This window comes from Pan paniscus, chromosome 6 (genome assembly GCF_029289425.2).
Source record: "Pan paniscus chromosome 6, NHGRI_mPanPan1-v2.0_pri, whole genome shotgun sequence".
Lineage (NCBI taxonomy): Eukaryota > Metazoa > Chordata > Mammalia > Primates > Hominidae > Pan > Pan paniscus.
Window position 1 is genome coordinate 193,826,825 of NC_073255.2, and position 15,364 is coordinate 193,842,188.

At 45.0% G+C, this 15,364-nt stretch overlaps 1 protein-coding gene across 2 annotated transcripts in view; it reads left to right on the plus strand.

Moving 5' to 3' along the window:
* The window catches only part of DNAJB6 (DnaJ heat shock protein family (Hsp40) member B6), an 82,898-nt gene that overhangs the window by 47,519 nt on the left and 20,015 nt on the right, over positions 1 to 15,364 (plus strand). For both annotated transcript variants that reach the window (XM_003816340.4, XM_008969406.5), the window contains exons 7-8: positions 2,394 to 2,535; positions 3,068 to 3,138. In XM_003816340.4, the coding sequence (XP_003816388.1) occupies positions 2,394 to 2,535; positions 3,068 to 3,138 (213 nt within the window). The remainder of the gene's footprint in view (positions 1 to 2,393; positions 2,536 to 3,067; positions 3,139 to 15,364) is intronic.

Genomic DNA, 15,364 nt, shown 5'->3' on the forward strand with positions numbered 1-15,364 from the left:
TACCTTTCGTAGAATAGCATTGTGGATTTGCCAGCTTTTTTTGGTATACAGGTCTGCGCTTAATAACCTACATTTTCTCCTAATCTTCCTAAGAATGTCGTGCTTGGAAATCTTCTCCTCTTAATATAATAATCAAGGCCAGAATGTAATGAAATTCTTAGTTAAAAAGGGGCAACATATGTTCTGCATCAGTAGGTGGAAAGTAACGCAGTTGGAAAATCTCACTAACCTTCATGCTGTCTAACCTCCTTTGTAGTTAAAACAAAAGTGCACAAATAGCATCCTAGGAGCGTCCCACTGGATGGAATCGAAGGCTGGGCCTTACCACTAGCCCAGGCCAGGCTCACTCACTAGTGAAGTGTCAGCCTCACGCACGTAGCTCTTCATAGTTCACCGATGGAAACAAGCTTGTAGACTGGAGTAACATGAATATGCATATATCATGATATGCCTGTGTGTTTAGCCTGAAGAATCCCACTTTTCTCTGAAGCTCATCCAGTTTCTCTTCACAAAGGAGCTTTTTTGTTTGTTTGTTTTTTTAAATTTAAAAAGAGTCTCACTTTAGTGAGTGCCACTCCTAGTGTAGTGGCATGGTCTCAGCTCACTGCAGCCTCCCGCCTCCTGGGTTCAAGTGATTCTTGTGCCTCAGCCTCCTGAGTAGCTGGGATCACAGGTGTGCACCAGCAGGCCCAGCTAATTTTTGTATTTTTAATGGAGACAGGGTTTTTACCGTCTTGGCCAGGCTGGTGTTGAACTGACCTCGGGTGGATCCACCCGCCTTGGCCTCCCAAAGTGCTAGGATTACAGGCATGAGCCACCACTCCTGGCCTGGAGCTGCTGTTTTGATTCTCTCATTTTTATTTTTAAGCCTCCACGATAAGAATTGGGAGAGCTTGTTATATAGGGTTCCTTCTTCATCATGGTCAGAATTTTATTTTCTTTGAACATTGCGCTCATGCCATCTAGGTAAGTAGTGAATTCTGCTCGATTGGACCTCAGTTTTGATGTGCTTTCCCTCAACAGATCCTCTCATTTGATACCATGGAATATGCTGACCACAGGTTAAGAAAGCTAGTTAAAAATACCACGTAAATCGTCCTTTTAAAAAGTAATCAGTGGCTCCTCTGTGTGTGTGTGTGTGTGTGTGTGTGTGTGTGTGTGTGTGTGTGGTGGGGGTGTAAGCCTTCTCCACTTCTGAGGTGCCTTACAAAGTATCACAAGAATAAATACTTAGCGAGGCTTAATCTAGACCAGTGCAGTAGCCACCAGCCACGTGTAGCTCCTGAGCCCTGGAGGCCTGGCTACTCCTAATGGAGATCAGCGGGAGTGTGAAATAGTCATTGGGTTTCAAAGATGGAACATGGGAAGCAGTGTAAAATACCGCAAATGATTTTGATTTTTTGTATTTCCAATTGAAATATTTTGGATATACTGTATTAAATAAAATACTAAAATTAATGTCACTAGTTTCTGCTTTTTAGTGAAATCATTAGAAAAGGTAAACTTAACATACCTGGTTCACATATTTCTTCAGGACACCACCAGCCCTAGACAGTATCTGCGCTTAGATGATTGAATCATGTTCAGAGGTATGCGTCATTTGTGTTAATGGGAGCATTTTGGAAACAGGACAAAAGCTCTAACCAGTAGACTAGCTTTAATATTGAAAAATAGGTTTGCTTTAGTGTGACTTGTGAAAGTTTTTAGTGTCCACACTGCGATAATGTCCATAATGTATAATTGAGAATGGTGTTCATGAACTGTAGAACCATAGTTTTTTGAGACGAATACTTGTATTCTTTCTGCAATTATTTTAGTTTTTTAATAATTTAGATTCTTATCCCCTGTGGTCCTGTGGCAAAGAGGAGGGAAGCCGATTAGGTTTGCTGTTCTGTGGTGGTGAGGTCACTCTGTTCCTGTGGGGTAAGAGTGTCCATCACAGTCTGTGGAGTTTACAAGCCACGCCAAAGCAAACAAGAGCTTGATACTGAGGCTGCTCTGCTGGTTGGAGCTTAATACTGGTCCCGGTTCCAGAATGTTCACATTAACACAACACGTGCTTCATGGTGCCAAGCAGACCACCCACAAGCAGGGGCTGTCTTTGGCATGTCAGAAAAGCTGCTTGGGTCCCGCGAAACTCTGCGTGAGGAGAGGGGGAGGGGAGAGGCTGCACTCTCGCGTTGCCCTAGAGTCCCCACTGAGGGATCTGAGAGACAGTCTTTCCCCCTGGGCACCCCAGCACTTCGGCTGAGGCCTTGATAGTTGCGTCGTTTATTACTCCTGGGTTCTATGCCTTAACATTAAATATTCTGCTACTGAACTTTCAAACTCTTGTCTTTGCATTACTAGTTGACATATTTCTCTAAGCATTTTTCTTTTCTGTTTTCCTGTAGGATTTACTTCATTTGGGTCACTAGGTCACGGGGGCCTCACTTCATTCTCTTCCACGTCATTTGGTGGTAGTGGCATGGGCAACTTCAAATCGATATCAACTTCAACTAAAATGGTTAATGGCAGAAAAATCACTACAAAGAGGTACTGTGGTATTCTGCATTTTATATTTTTAGTAAGCAGGCGTAACGTTTCACTGGTGCCATGTTGCACGTCTCCCAGAGTGTGAAGTAGAGGTTGTTGTATGCTAAATCTGGCACCATGAAAATCTTTTGCTCTCCAAATTCATTAATTAAAGCTTTTTCTCTTAAATTTTACTTAACTGTTGAATTATTAGAGGGAATCTCTAATGTAATATAGTGTAATAAGTTTCTGCAGCATTGTTAAAATGGTAAAATGGAAAATCATTAATAGTAAAGCCTTTACTGTTTTATAGCCTCTGCATGTATTTAGCATCCGCCTGTACAGTATTTGAGACACAATTTATTTTATCAGGTTAATTCTATTTTAGGAAAGGAAGATGTGTTGTTGACAGGTTGGCTTCAGCCATGTTTTTACAGCCTGAAAATTACTTATATTCATGGTGTATTTCAGTAATGTCCTTAAACAACTTAGTTACCCTCACACATGCATTTTCTTTACCAGAAAGGTTTTTAAATGAATTTTTTTCCTACAGAATTGTCGAGAACGGTCAAGAAAGAGTAGAAGTTGAAGAAGATGGCCAGTTAAAGTCCTTAACAATAAATGGTAAGGAGCAGCTGCTGCGCTTGGATAACAAGTAATTCAACGCACGCACTTAACAGAAATGTTAAACTATAACAAGCACCATTTGAGGATTAACAGGAACATTTTTTTGAAGATTTCAAACGAACTCGACTTTCAGTATAATTGTACCTAAAGTATTTATAAACAGCTCATCGGAGCCTCTATTTGTCATAGACTTTTGAGTTGATTGTTGGGACCACATAATAGGACCATTTTTTTTTTTTTTTGTCTTTAAAATTGTTGTAAATCTCTGTATGCACTTTGCTTTTTTATTAAACGTACTCCAAGGTGAGTCTTGACTCTTTAGTGTAGGACAAGATTGTACACTAACACCAGCATGGACCTGCTTTTCATTGTGTCTGAAATGTGAGCCACGTAGTGTCGGCCTGCTGTGAAGTTAACATTGCCAGGACGATTCTTCTACAGAAATAATTTCAATTTTTTTCAGTATTTAGTAGTGAAAGATATTAATACATTAATGGTAATACATTTCTGGTTTAATATAAATTAAGGATGTTTTCTAGTTGTGCATGAATGCTGGCAACTTAGTAAGTTTTGACAATTGTTTAAATATGTAATGTTAAGCTTAGGTTTAAAAAAGTAAAGCTGGTAAACTGGGTCTTTGTCATTTGCTTTAAAAAAAAAAAAAAAAAAAGAAAATAAATGCGAATGTGTTGGTGCATTCTTCCTGAGTGGGATCTGGAGCTTTTTTGTGTCTGTGTATGATTTGTGCCTGGGCTTCTAGTGTCACTTTAATAGCGTTTCGTGCTGTTCATTCAGGTGGATGCCGCACCTCAGTTACATGTAGACATTTTCTTCAGTATATTTGAAGTATATGAAGATTTTCATATTGTAAGTTGTGATTTAGCAATTGATCAAACATTTAATTATGGTAACATTTCTACAGGAGAGGGAAGAAACCATTGTATAATTTTTCACTCTTAAAGTATGTTCTAGTTTGATGTAAGATCACTTACGGATCCGGGCGCGGTAGCTCACGCCTGTAATCCCAGCACTTTGGGAGGCTGAGGCGGGTGGATCACCTGAGGTCAGGAGTTTGAGACCAGCCTGACCAAGATGGTGAAACCCCTGTCTCTACTAAAAATAGAAAAATTATCTGGGTGTGGTGGCAGGCGCCTGTAATCCCAGCTACTCTGGAGGCTGAGGCAGGAGAATTGCTTGAACCCGGGAGGTGGACGTTGCAGTGAGCTGAGATCGTGCCATTGCACTCCAGCCTGGGAGACAGAGCAAGCCTTCATCTCAAAAAAAAAAAAAAAAATCACTTTGGGACAGTCAAGGTCTTTTGTTTCTCAGTTTGTAATATCTTTCATGATTACCATTGGTAACTAGAATCCTAGCTGTAGTGAATATTGAACTAGACTTTGACTGAATTTGAAACTGTTTTGGAACTAAACAGCGTGAAAACCGCTAGAAGGACAGGCGGTTCCCTGACAAACAGCGTGTTCCATCCGTGCTGGCTTTGCAGGAGGGCATAGAGATTGCTCGGGATACGCCAGAGCCCTTAAGCAACCTCACGTGCTGTTACTGAAAATAAGTAAAAAATATTTTAAGGAATTTCATAGGAGCTCAAAAAAGCATAGCAACAGTTAAGTAATTGGGGACAGTTGAAGTACAAGAAGAACAACGAGTGATGTGCTTGTCTGTTGTGTCGGAAATAACCCAGCACGCGGCACTTCCTGTCTCTGGATAAGGTAGGTATGCAGCCATGGCACGTGCGGGAAAGCGGGACAGCGCCCTCTAGTGTTGGAAATCCCACTCACAACTAGCATTGTGCGATCATAGAGCGCGCTTTTGTTTATGCCATCAGGACGGGTGGCTTTTTTGTTACTAAATAAATTCAAGTAGATACTTGGACTAAGGCGTTTTATATTTTTCATTAGTGGGTGGGATGAGTCAGTGCAGCAGCCTTGAGACATCCAGGGATGTCCAGAAATACCAGGAAAATGAAAAGTCTTTACCTGTAATTGTTAAACTAGGAAGCATTTTGCTATAGCGTTGGTACTACACAATTTTAGAACACATTTGGTTGTTCTAGACTTTGTGGAGTGTTTCATGCAACTCTAGCTGTGAACAGTTTACTCAACATGGTGTTACAGGTAAAATATGTTTGACTCCTAAGGAATCTTTCTGGTGAAAAATTTTTTTTGAGGAGGAGGGAGCATTCATTTGTACTTGGGAAAATTACTGTTTTGTTTGTTTGTTTGTGTTTTTTTTTTGAGACGGAGTCTTGCTCTGTCATCCAGGCTGGAGTGTAGTGGTGTGATCTTGGCTCACTGTAACCTCTGCCTCCCGGGTTCAAGCAGTTCTCCTGCCTCAGCCTCCTGAGTAGCTGGGATTACAGGCACCCACCACCACACTCAGCTAATTTTTGTATTTTTAGTAGAGATGGGATTTCACCATGTTGTCAGGGCTGGTCTGGAACTCTTGACCTCAAGTGATCCATCCACCTTGGCCTCCCAAAGTGCTGGGATTACAGGCGTGAGCCACTGCGCCTGGCTGAGAAAATTACTTCTATTCTGTTCTTCCATTGATAGAAGTGTAATTTTATTAAGTTACTAATAGAATAGAAAGCCTATTTGTTGCTGTCAAATCTTACACCTTTGGTTTTTAAACCCCGTTAAGTTTATTCCTAGAGAATTCAGTCTAAGGGTGCATGAGAGCACCTTTGAAAAGTTAGGAAATGGCTGTGAGCATTGATACCATCACTCAAGTAAGTGATGGCTTGGAAGAATAATAGCATTTGATTTAAATTACAGTTTTTGGTAAATTCAACAGTCTCTTCACTTGCTGTAGTGTTGAGCGCCTCTGAAAATAGGAAGCTGAACGCTCCTTAACGGCACGTATCTGGTTGTGCACAGCCCCATGTGGTCCCATCCATTCTGGGATGTGCCGTCTGCTGTGTTTGGTTTGTGCTCAACTTCCCTGTTTGAGATTCTTTTTTAAGTTGTATTTTTAAAGTCTTTAATTTTTAAAAATACTTCAATAGCTTTTGGGGGGGGGGTAAGTGGTTTTTGGTGATGTAGATGCATTATATAGTGAATTCTGAGATGTTAGTGCTGCTGTCACCCAAGCAGTGTATGTTGTACCCAAAGTGTAGTTTTTTAATCCCTGTTTGGCATCCTTTTGTCTGGAGGGCTCAATAATCTGTATTTTTGTCATCTCCTGTTTTCCTATTCCTTGTAGCTCCCCACCCTGTCGGTTTGATTTGAGTGATGGATTATTCCTTATATTTCTATCCTTTATAAAATTTAAGCTTTTTAGATTCCAAAGATTCCAGGCTTGATTTTGGAAACTCGGGGTTTTAAATAATCTGAAAGATGTCAATCAATAGTGGCATCATGGGCGACTTGTCGTTCTTCCTCTTGGAAGTCCTTCAATGAGTAGATTTTAGAAGTGGGTAGAGTTAGTGTCACCATTTGCTAAACTTACCTGTGCACCTAGTGTGCTGAAGTAAATGTTCCTTACAATGTGGAAATGCTTGAGGAACACTGTGGGGTGATTGTCTTTCCAATCAATTTTAATTTCTGTTTATTAATTAGAGCTTGAAAAATGCCTGCTTATCCTCTCTTGATTACCTTCTAGCTATCATTTCTTTCTGGGAATACTGATCTTGTTTTAAGCACTACAGAATGAATTAGAAACATTTTTATTTGCAGAGGATTCAACGGTAATAAATAATTGGCATATTATCTCTGTTATTGATTGGCAGCAGTGTTGAAATTTAGCCATTAGCATGTTCAGTGACAGAATGGAGGCAGATGTTATTTTTGGAGGTTTTCAAGCACAACATTATGTTTAGTTGATTTGAATACTTGATTTTGTGGGGTCTGGAGGGGACTGAATTACATAACCCACTGCTGTTTGTATTTTTAAAAACGAAGGCATGAGATCTTACCCTTTGGGGTCTTGATTTCAAAGCCTTTGGATATGGTATTCCCAGCTGTTCTAGGGACGTGGGGGGAGCTAGATGTAGGCCTTGGTACTAAAGTGTGACCAGTGGTTGAAATGGGGTAGACCGAAGTCTGTCATTTGGCTACGTTATTTCGTCTTCCTGTTTAGAAAGGTGAAAAGAGGGAATGTCACAGCAGCTATTCCTGTGTTAGAAATCTAGAAGTCACTGATTTCCAGAGACAGCAGAGAGTTTATGATTGGGCGTTAGAAGGCCTGTCCTGCCTTCTGTGCTTTGGTCAGTATTTGCTGCCTTTTGTGCAGGGTATCAGTCGGTCTTACCTAACTGTTCACTAAGGACTCGACTCTGAGCTTTGTGGCCTGGGCAAGTTGCAGACTCAGGGCAGACCCCTGACTGCGCTTTGCCCTTTTCCCTGTACCCTGATTGGGAGAAGATTCCTGCCCCGGAGTGCAACCCCAACAGGAATGCAGGTCCTGTGAAGGCAGTAATTCTCGTCTGTCTGGCTACTGCTGTGTCCTGGCAGGTGTGCCCTGGAAGCATCCCGTGAGTGCTGGCTGCGGAAACCCAGATGGTGGTTGCTGTCCCACAGCCCTTGATTCAGAGATGCCCTGGACCACAGCTGCCTGGAGTGTAGAGCAGGGGCTTACTCCCCACACCCCTCCTGCTGTGCGACCTGCGGCCCAGCCTGCTGTTGGAGGCTTGCCATGTGGATCCGAAGGACCTGCGTCTTGGCTTTACAAAGATTCTCCACTCCTGGGAGCCCTGACTAGCAAATGTCTGTGTAGTGTTGATGCCACACTGCAGTTGTTAACATCGCGTCCTTTTCTGCCCTGTTAGGTTGGTTTCTCTCTTAAACAGGGCAGCGCTGTCATCCCATTCCCCCACCTGGTCCTTCCTCTTCCCCCTAGCTGGTTACTGAACTGACTGCCATTCAGGCACTGGTGGGAAATTACTTCCAGAACTTGCAAAACCATAGAGACCGGAGGTTTTCTGAAGGAGGCTTTGGTGCTGAAACATTGCTGCTGAAACATTGTTGCAGAAATGTGGGGTGGAGCCTCCTTCCTGCCCGTCTCCCCCAGGGGATGTGGTTTGCTTCCCATGTGGTTTGCTTCCCGTGTCGTCAGCGCTGTGCTGCGAGCTCTGAGAGGTGACCTTTTCCTCTGCCTTCCCACAGCTGCCCTGAGTTGGCAAAAAGTGCTTTGCCCAAGGACAGGGTCTAATTGATAATGGCGTGTGGGGGAGATGCGGCTCCTGAGGCCTGGAGCATGCATTCATTCATTCCTTTATATTATTTTATATTAACTTTTGGACCAGGTCTCTCTCTCTAACCCAGGCTGGAGTACAGTGGTGCAGTCACAGCTCTCTGTAGCCTTCAACTCCTGGGCTCAAGCATTCCTCCCACCTCAGCCCCTAAGCAGTTGGGACTACAGGTGTGCGACACAACGCCTGGCTAACTTTTTGTATTTTTAGTGGAGACAGGGTTTTGCCGTGTTGCCCAGGCTGGTCTTGAACTCTTGGACTCGAGCGCATCACTCACTTTGGCCTCCTGGAGTGCTGGGATCACAGACATGAGCCCCCACTCCCAGCCCAGAGCATTTTACACCAAATGTCAGGACATTGCTGGTAGGAACAGCAGTTGGAGCAGAAGCTCGGGGTGTGGTCATCAGGGAACTGTGGAGTTTGCAGCCTGCGTGAGACACGTTTCGTACACACATTTCCGCCAAATTGAGAACTTTGCTGCTCGTCAGCTCTAAGCCAAATAACCTCTTACCCAAAACTTCCAGGGATGCTTTACATAATGCCAGGCCTCTGAGAAAGTCAGCTGCAGAACTTGGAACGAGAAAGTGCTGTTTTCCACGAGTCTTTTCAGCCGTATCTTTCCGTGTCCATGGGTCAATGGTCCCTGCACAGATGAATTGGCACTGGACACGGCCTCCTGCGGTGGCTGCTGGGGGCTAAGCCTTCCCTGCCAGTCCCTGCCAAGCAGGAAAGACAAGTTTCCCTCAGTTGGGGTCTGTGCCCAGCATGAGTGGTCTATCTAGTGAGTGGCTGGGCACAGTTGTCCCATCCATGGCTGATGCCTGGTGGCGGCACCCACTGGGTCTCAGCCCAAGTCTTCCATGGAGCCTGGCAAAATATTGATGTCCTTTTCCACATAATATTTAAGGTATTTGTGTAGAGTCTTATGTACTTGCAGGAGCAGTTGGTTAAATTAGGTACCTAGAAGTTGAGTAATTGGCTTGAGAAACGTGTGCATTGAAAATTGGTAAGTTACCAGGCGCAGTGGCTCATGCCTATAATCCCAGTGCTCTGGGAGGCTGAGGTGGGTTGATTGCTTTGAACCCAGGAGTTCAAGACCAGCCTGGGCAACATGGTCAAACCACGTCTCTACAAAAAATATGAAAATTAGCTGGGCTTGGTGGCGTGCGCTTGTAGTCCCAGATACTCAGGAGGCCGAGGTGGAAGGATCACTTGAGCCAGGGATATGAGGCTGCAGTGAGCCGTGATCGAGCCACTGCACTCCAACCTGGGCAACAAGGAGACCCTGTCTCAAAAAAAAAAAAAAAAAAAAAAGTCATAAATGATTTCTTAGAAGGAGTCTTCTCCTATCAACAACGGATTGGGGTCTGTGTCCTCACGCTTGCTAGTACTGTCTGTCAACAATTTCTAAAATTTGCGTCTTGGCTATCCAGGGCAAGCATCTTGTGTCACCTGCGTGTGCCTCTTTTTCTGTGGACTTATTCTCTTGATTTTATAGGAGCCCTTTACATGCTAGTTGATTAGTCTTTAGCCTGCTGTGTTGAAAGTGGGGTTTTTTTTTTTTTTTTTTTTGGTTTTTCTTTTGTTCACGTGACTTACTGTGTGGTAGTCATCTTATTTACACAGACGTGTGTGTGCGTGCGTGTGCCTGTTACAGAGCTGCCCCATATTTTTATTTTGTAATCCTGCGTGTGTTTACTTTTATTTATTTGGAAAGGTTGTTGTGTGGGAAACAGCCAGCTTTGTCCCAGATTTCTTGCCCGCGTTTCTGCCGGACTCTCGTCCTGTCTGGTTTCTTGCATCCTGTATGGATGGCAGTGCGTGCATCCGGAAGCACAGCTCATTTCCAGCTCGTTTCTAGGCCAGTCTTCGTTGTGCTTTCAAATGAAAGGTGCGGTCAGCGCGAGGAACACCCCATGTAGATTTGGGAGAGCCTTTGACACCCGAGAGCCATGTGGCAGACTGATTTTTTTAACATCCTGTTTTACGGACAGCTGTAAAGTGCTGTCTTAATATGTAGATGTGCACATTTCTTCATTGTATCACTACATGAAGCTGGGAATGCCGTCTGTGTGTGTTTTCTGTTCTAACTTACGGAAAACCAGGAAGTCGGTACGCCTTACATTGCTTTTTGTCTCATCACTTTAGTCTTGGTATTCTGATTTTATTATTTTTATTTTTTTGAGACGGTGTCTTGCTGTGTCGCCCAGGCTGGATGGAGTGCAGTGGTGTGATCACGGCTGACTGCAACCCCTGCCTCCTGGGTTCAAGCGATTCTCCTGCCTCAGCCTCCTGAGTAGCTGGAATTAGAGGCGCCTGCCACCACCCCTGGCTAATTTTTTTGTATTTTTAGTAGAGACGGAGTTTCACTATTTTGGTCAGGCTGATCCCGAACTCCTGACCTCGAGTTATCCCGCCCTCCTTGGCCTCCCAAAGTGCTGGGATTACAGGTGTGAGCCACTGCGCCTCGCCTATTCTGATTTTAAAAAAGAATTGGAATATCATATTTTTTACAATTGGAAAACTCTATAAATTTTGTAATTTTTACCCTTATTTTTCTTATTGATATAAGTATTTTTGTCTTGTTTTCCAGCAGGCTGATTTTAGTATTTTACTGTGTGATTATGTTTCTGAGAAAGATAAGTTACTGTGTTTATGTCCAAAAATTCCTCTACATGGCACTGTTGGGTTCTCTTGTACCTTGATTTTACTTTGGGTTTTAGATTCTGTAGAGAGGGTGAAGCTCCCGGCCCTGTGATCTTGAGGGTGAGTTGGGAGCCGTCCATGCCCTGCCTACCCCAACACCAGGTTCAGCTGCCTGTGAAGTCATTTGTTTCGTGCACATTTCCTAGTTACTGGTATTTTTTAATCATTAAAAATGTTTTTAAATTATTGATAGTAATTGTACGTATTTGTGGGGTGCATGTGTGCAGTGGGTGATGATCAGATCGGGGTGCATGTGTGCAGTGGGTGATGATCAGATCGGGGTGCATGTGTGCAGTGGGTGATGATCAGATCGGGGTGCATGTGTGCAGTGGGTGATGATGAGATCGGGGTGCATGTGTGCAGTGGGTGATGATCAGATCGGGGTGCATGTGTGCAGTGGGTGATGATGAGATCGGGGTGCATGTGTGCAGTGGGTGATGATGAGATCGGGGTGCATGTGTGCAGTGGGTGATGATCAGATCGGGGTGCATGTGTGCAGTGGGTGATGATCAGATTGGGGTTAATGGCAGAGCCACCTCACAGTTACTGTTTTGTGTTGGGAACATTCGGAGCCTCTCAGAAAACTTTATTTCCTAAGCTGGTTTGTTGAGGGGTTTTCTTTGATATCAGTTTGCTAATTTATGTGTTCACTGGAAGTATCCACGCTGTTCTGAGGCCTGTGATCATGCGCCTTTCTCATTCTTCACATTTGTCCGTGTCCGAAGGTTTCCAAGTGTTTTCCTGTTGGTTTAGTTTCTCTCAAAAGAATACCTTTCTCATATCTTATTATTATCCTGAGTTTTTCTTCCTATTCTTTTGGTTGGTTGTGCTTCTGCAGAATATTTATTTGCAGCACTTTTGTTCATAAATAGGAATGTTAAGAATTGTTTTTAAGTTTGACTTGTAAAACATTTTTGTTGACTTCTAAGTCGTTCTTTTAAATTTCTATTTTCATTCAAAACATAACCCATATGACATCTATTTTTGGAGGGAAGGGTTAAGAAACAGCAGATGTTGCCTTGTCAATTCTGTGAGCTTGTATTCTACTGGATTTTTTTCTATCTTGGTTAAGAAATGCCGCCCCTGTGTATCTACCTTAAAAAATGTTTAAGTCCAGGCGTGGTGGTTCACGCCTGTATTCCAGCACTTTGAGTGGCTAAGTGGGTGGATCGCTTGAGCCCTGGAGGTCGAGGCTACAGTGAGTCGTGATGACACCACTGCACTCCAGTCTGGTGATGGAGTGAGACCCTGTCTCAAAAAAAAAAAAAGTTGAAAATATGAATCCATCTAGAACATTTGTGTGAAGTGGCCTCACTTTTTCCTCCTCTATGGACAATTTGTCCTTCCTCCATGATGAATTGTGATTTAATTTTTAATGATTTGCTTGTCTGCAGCTTTTTTGGGAGGAACTTTATTGGGATTTGCCCATCATGAGTACATTTGTTAAGGATGGGTGCGATTTCCCTCTTGTGAAGAAGCAACACATCACAAGAGCAGATTTTGTCCCCGCCTCTCAGCGGAGCTTAGAACCATACAGAAAGTGGGCCAGACGTGGTGGCTTACGCCTGTAATTCCAGCACTTTAGGAGGCTGAGGTGCGTGGCGGGTGGATTGCTTGAGGCCAGCCTGGGCAACGTGGTGAGACTCTGTCTCCACAAAGAATAGAAAATATTAGCCTGGCTTGGGGGTGCACGCCTCTAGTCCCAGCTACTCAGGAGGCTAAGGTGCGAGGAATGCTTGAGCTGGTGGAGGTCAAGGCTGCAGTGAACCAGGATTGCACCACTGGGCACTCCAGCCTGGGCAACAGAGCAAGACCCTGTGCCCGCCGCGCCCCCCCCACCTCCCAAAAAAAAAAACCCAGAAAGCAGAGAGTTAGCTGTTTGTCTTCCCCATCCGGTATTACCGGGGCTGGAAGCATACTTGAGAGCACTACGTTTAATGGGCAGCATTTTGGGAGGGGGCTGGGGGGGTGTTGGTGCTGGGCACATCTGGCCACTTAATGTAGTTAAAGCAATAGCAACTGAATGAAAAGCTCTAACATGAATTCATCGTTTCATCTGTTATTTGACTTTTAACATTAACATATCTAGTTCTGCTTTTGTCTGTCTTTTAAAGAGAATTGCATGGGCAGCTTCTCTGTTTTTCCTGTGGATGCAGGAGCTTAGCTTTGGGCTCCTGAGCTCAGGCCTTCTCAGCTCTGATGAGCTTCAGGAGAGGCAGTTGGAGGTTGAATGTGGGTGGTGTATGCCTTCTTATGGAAGTCCCTGATGGGAAGACTGAGGAGCTCTGAGAAGAAACTAGAATGACTTGTCATTACATTTTTATGTGGAATAAGATTCAGATGTCTTTAGAAAAATAAAATTTTGTGAATATGCGAGTCTACAAAAGTTACAACATTCATTCTATGTTTTTTCTTTTCTTTTTTTTTTTTTTGAGACGGAGTCATGCTCTGTTGCCCAGGCTGGAGTACAGTGGGGCGATCTCGGCTCACTGCAACCTCTGCCTCCCTAGTAGCTGGGATTACAGGCCTGCGCCACCACACCCGGCTAATTCTTTTTATATTTTTAGTAGAGACAGAGTTTCACTCTGTTGGCCAGGCTGGTCTTGAACTCCTGACCTCAAGTGATCCACCTGCCTTGGCCTCCCAAAGTGCTGGGATTACAGGCTTGAGCATGTAATTTTTTTTTTTTTTTTTTTTTGAGACGTAGTCTTACTCTGTTACCCAGGCTGGAGTGCAGTGAAGTGAACTCGGCTCACTGCAACCTCCGTCTCCTGGGTTCAAGCGATTCTCATGCCTCAGCCTCCTGAATAGCTAGGACTACTGGTGTGTGCCACCACGCCCAGCTAATATTTTGCATTTTTAGGAGAGACAGAGTTTCACTATGTTGCCCAGGCTGGTCTCAAAACCCTGACCTCAGGCAATCTGCCCGCTTCAGCCTCCCAAAGTGCTGGGATTACATGCGTGAGCCACTGTGCCTGGCCCCATGTTCCTTTTCAAGATTTATTTTAATGATTAAGTGGGCAACAGTTAAATCCCTCCAGCTCCTCAGCCTAACCAGGGAGCGGGGCAGTCTCAGGGCGACGTGTTTCTTGAGGACGCTTAAGATGCCTAGGGTTCCGTTTATAAAGAGTTCCTTCAATAAAAATCACACTTAGAGTTTATGTAGTGGGCAGTTAGAAACAGGAAACTAAAGACTTTTCCTCTCTCTGCCTCCAACAAAGCCCAGGCACCCCACCCAGCACCATGCTGTCAGCCGTGGGGACAGGCAGCCCAAGGCTGCAGGGAGAGGGCCCCAGGAGGCCTGGCCCTGTGGGGTGAGGCTGCAGTGCGCCCTGGGCCCCCTCCTCTGCTCTCAGTGTGAGAGTCCACTCTCTCTGCTGCCCTCTGGGGTACTCCGTGGACCGCAGCTGTGTCCATACTAAAACGTGACCAAAGGCTGTAATTTCCGGCTTTCATAGCCCTTTGTCAGGGTATCGTATATTGTGAGTTCCTGGGAAATGGGCACAAATCAAAGGGACCCAGTTCGGGGGAGGGAGGCCACAGCGTATCCCCCGAGACTGAGGAACTTCAGACAGTTCAAGTCTAAGGGGTTTTTCAGGCATAAACATCCACCGCCCGCCTCCTTTTCTACATGGGAAGGCCGACGCCACAGTGTGCTTTAGTTGGTTTCCATCTGAAAGGGGTCCTGAACCTGCCACGGGACGTGATGCCAGTGGTAGCTGAATGTGCCTCACTCCAGGTCCTCCTGGAATTATCCTCACCACTCGGCTGAGGGATGCTGTCCACACCCCTCTCACCGATGTGGACGTGTGCACGCGGTGTGTGCGCAGAATCCAGGCTATCAGGATGCTGTGCCATGGCTGCCCCTGTGAGGCCCGTGTGAAGCCAGCCCCGTGCGTCTGTAGCTACCCCTTGAGGAGTAACCCGAGCTGCGTGCTTCCTGGGAAGTTGCTAAGCTGCGCTGAGGTGGTAACAACAGCATGTGGCCTCCACCTCACATAAGCATTTGGTGTCTCCTTGAACCTCTGTTGTGCACCAGCCCCTAGGAGACACTGAAGAGCCAGACCCAGTCAAGGCCGTCCAGCCAGGGAGAGGGGGGTGCGGGTGAATGGTGTCCTGCAGGTGCTGGGCCGGAACCTCTGTGTCGCTGCGGTGGTGTGTTCAGCTCTGACACGAGTGGGGATGCCAACCCCAGCAGGGCTGCTGGGAATCTTCTGGCCTTTTGTTGGCGGGGTTTCGTGAGCCTCTTATGCTGGGAAGAATCCAGCAGGAGACTTTTCCTCCTCATTGTCCTCAGCCTTCGCCCATGCT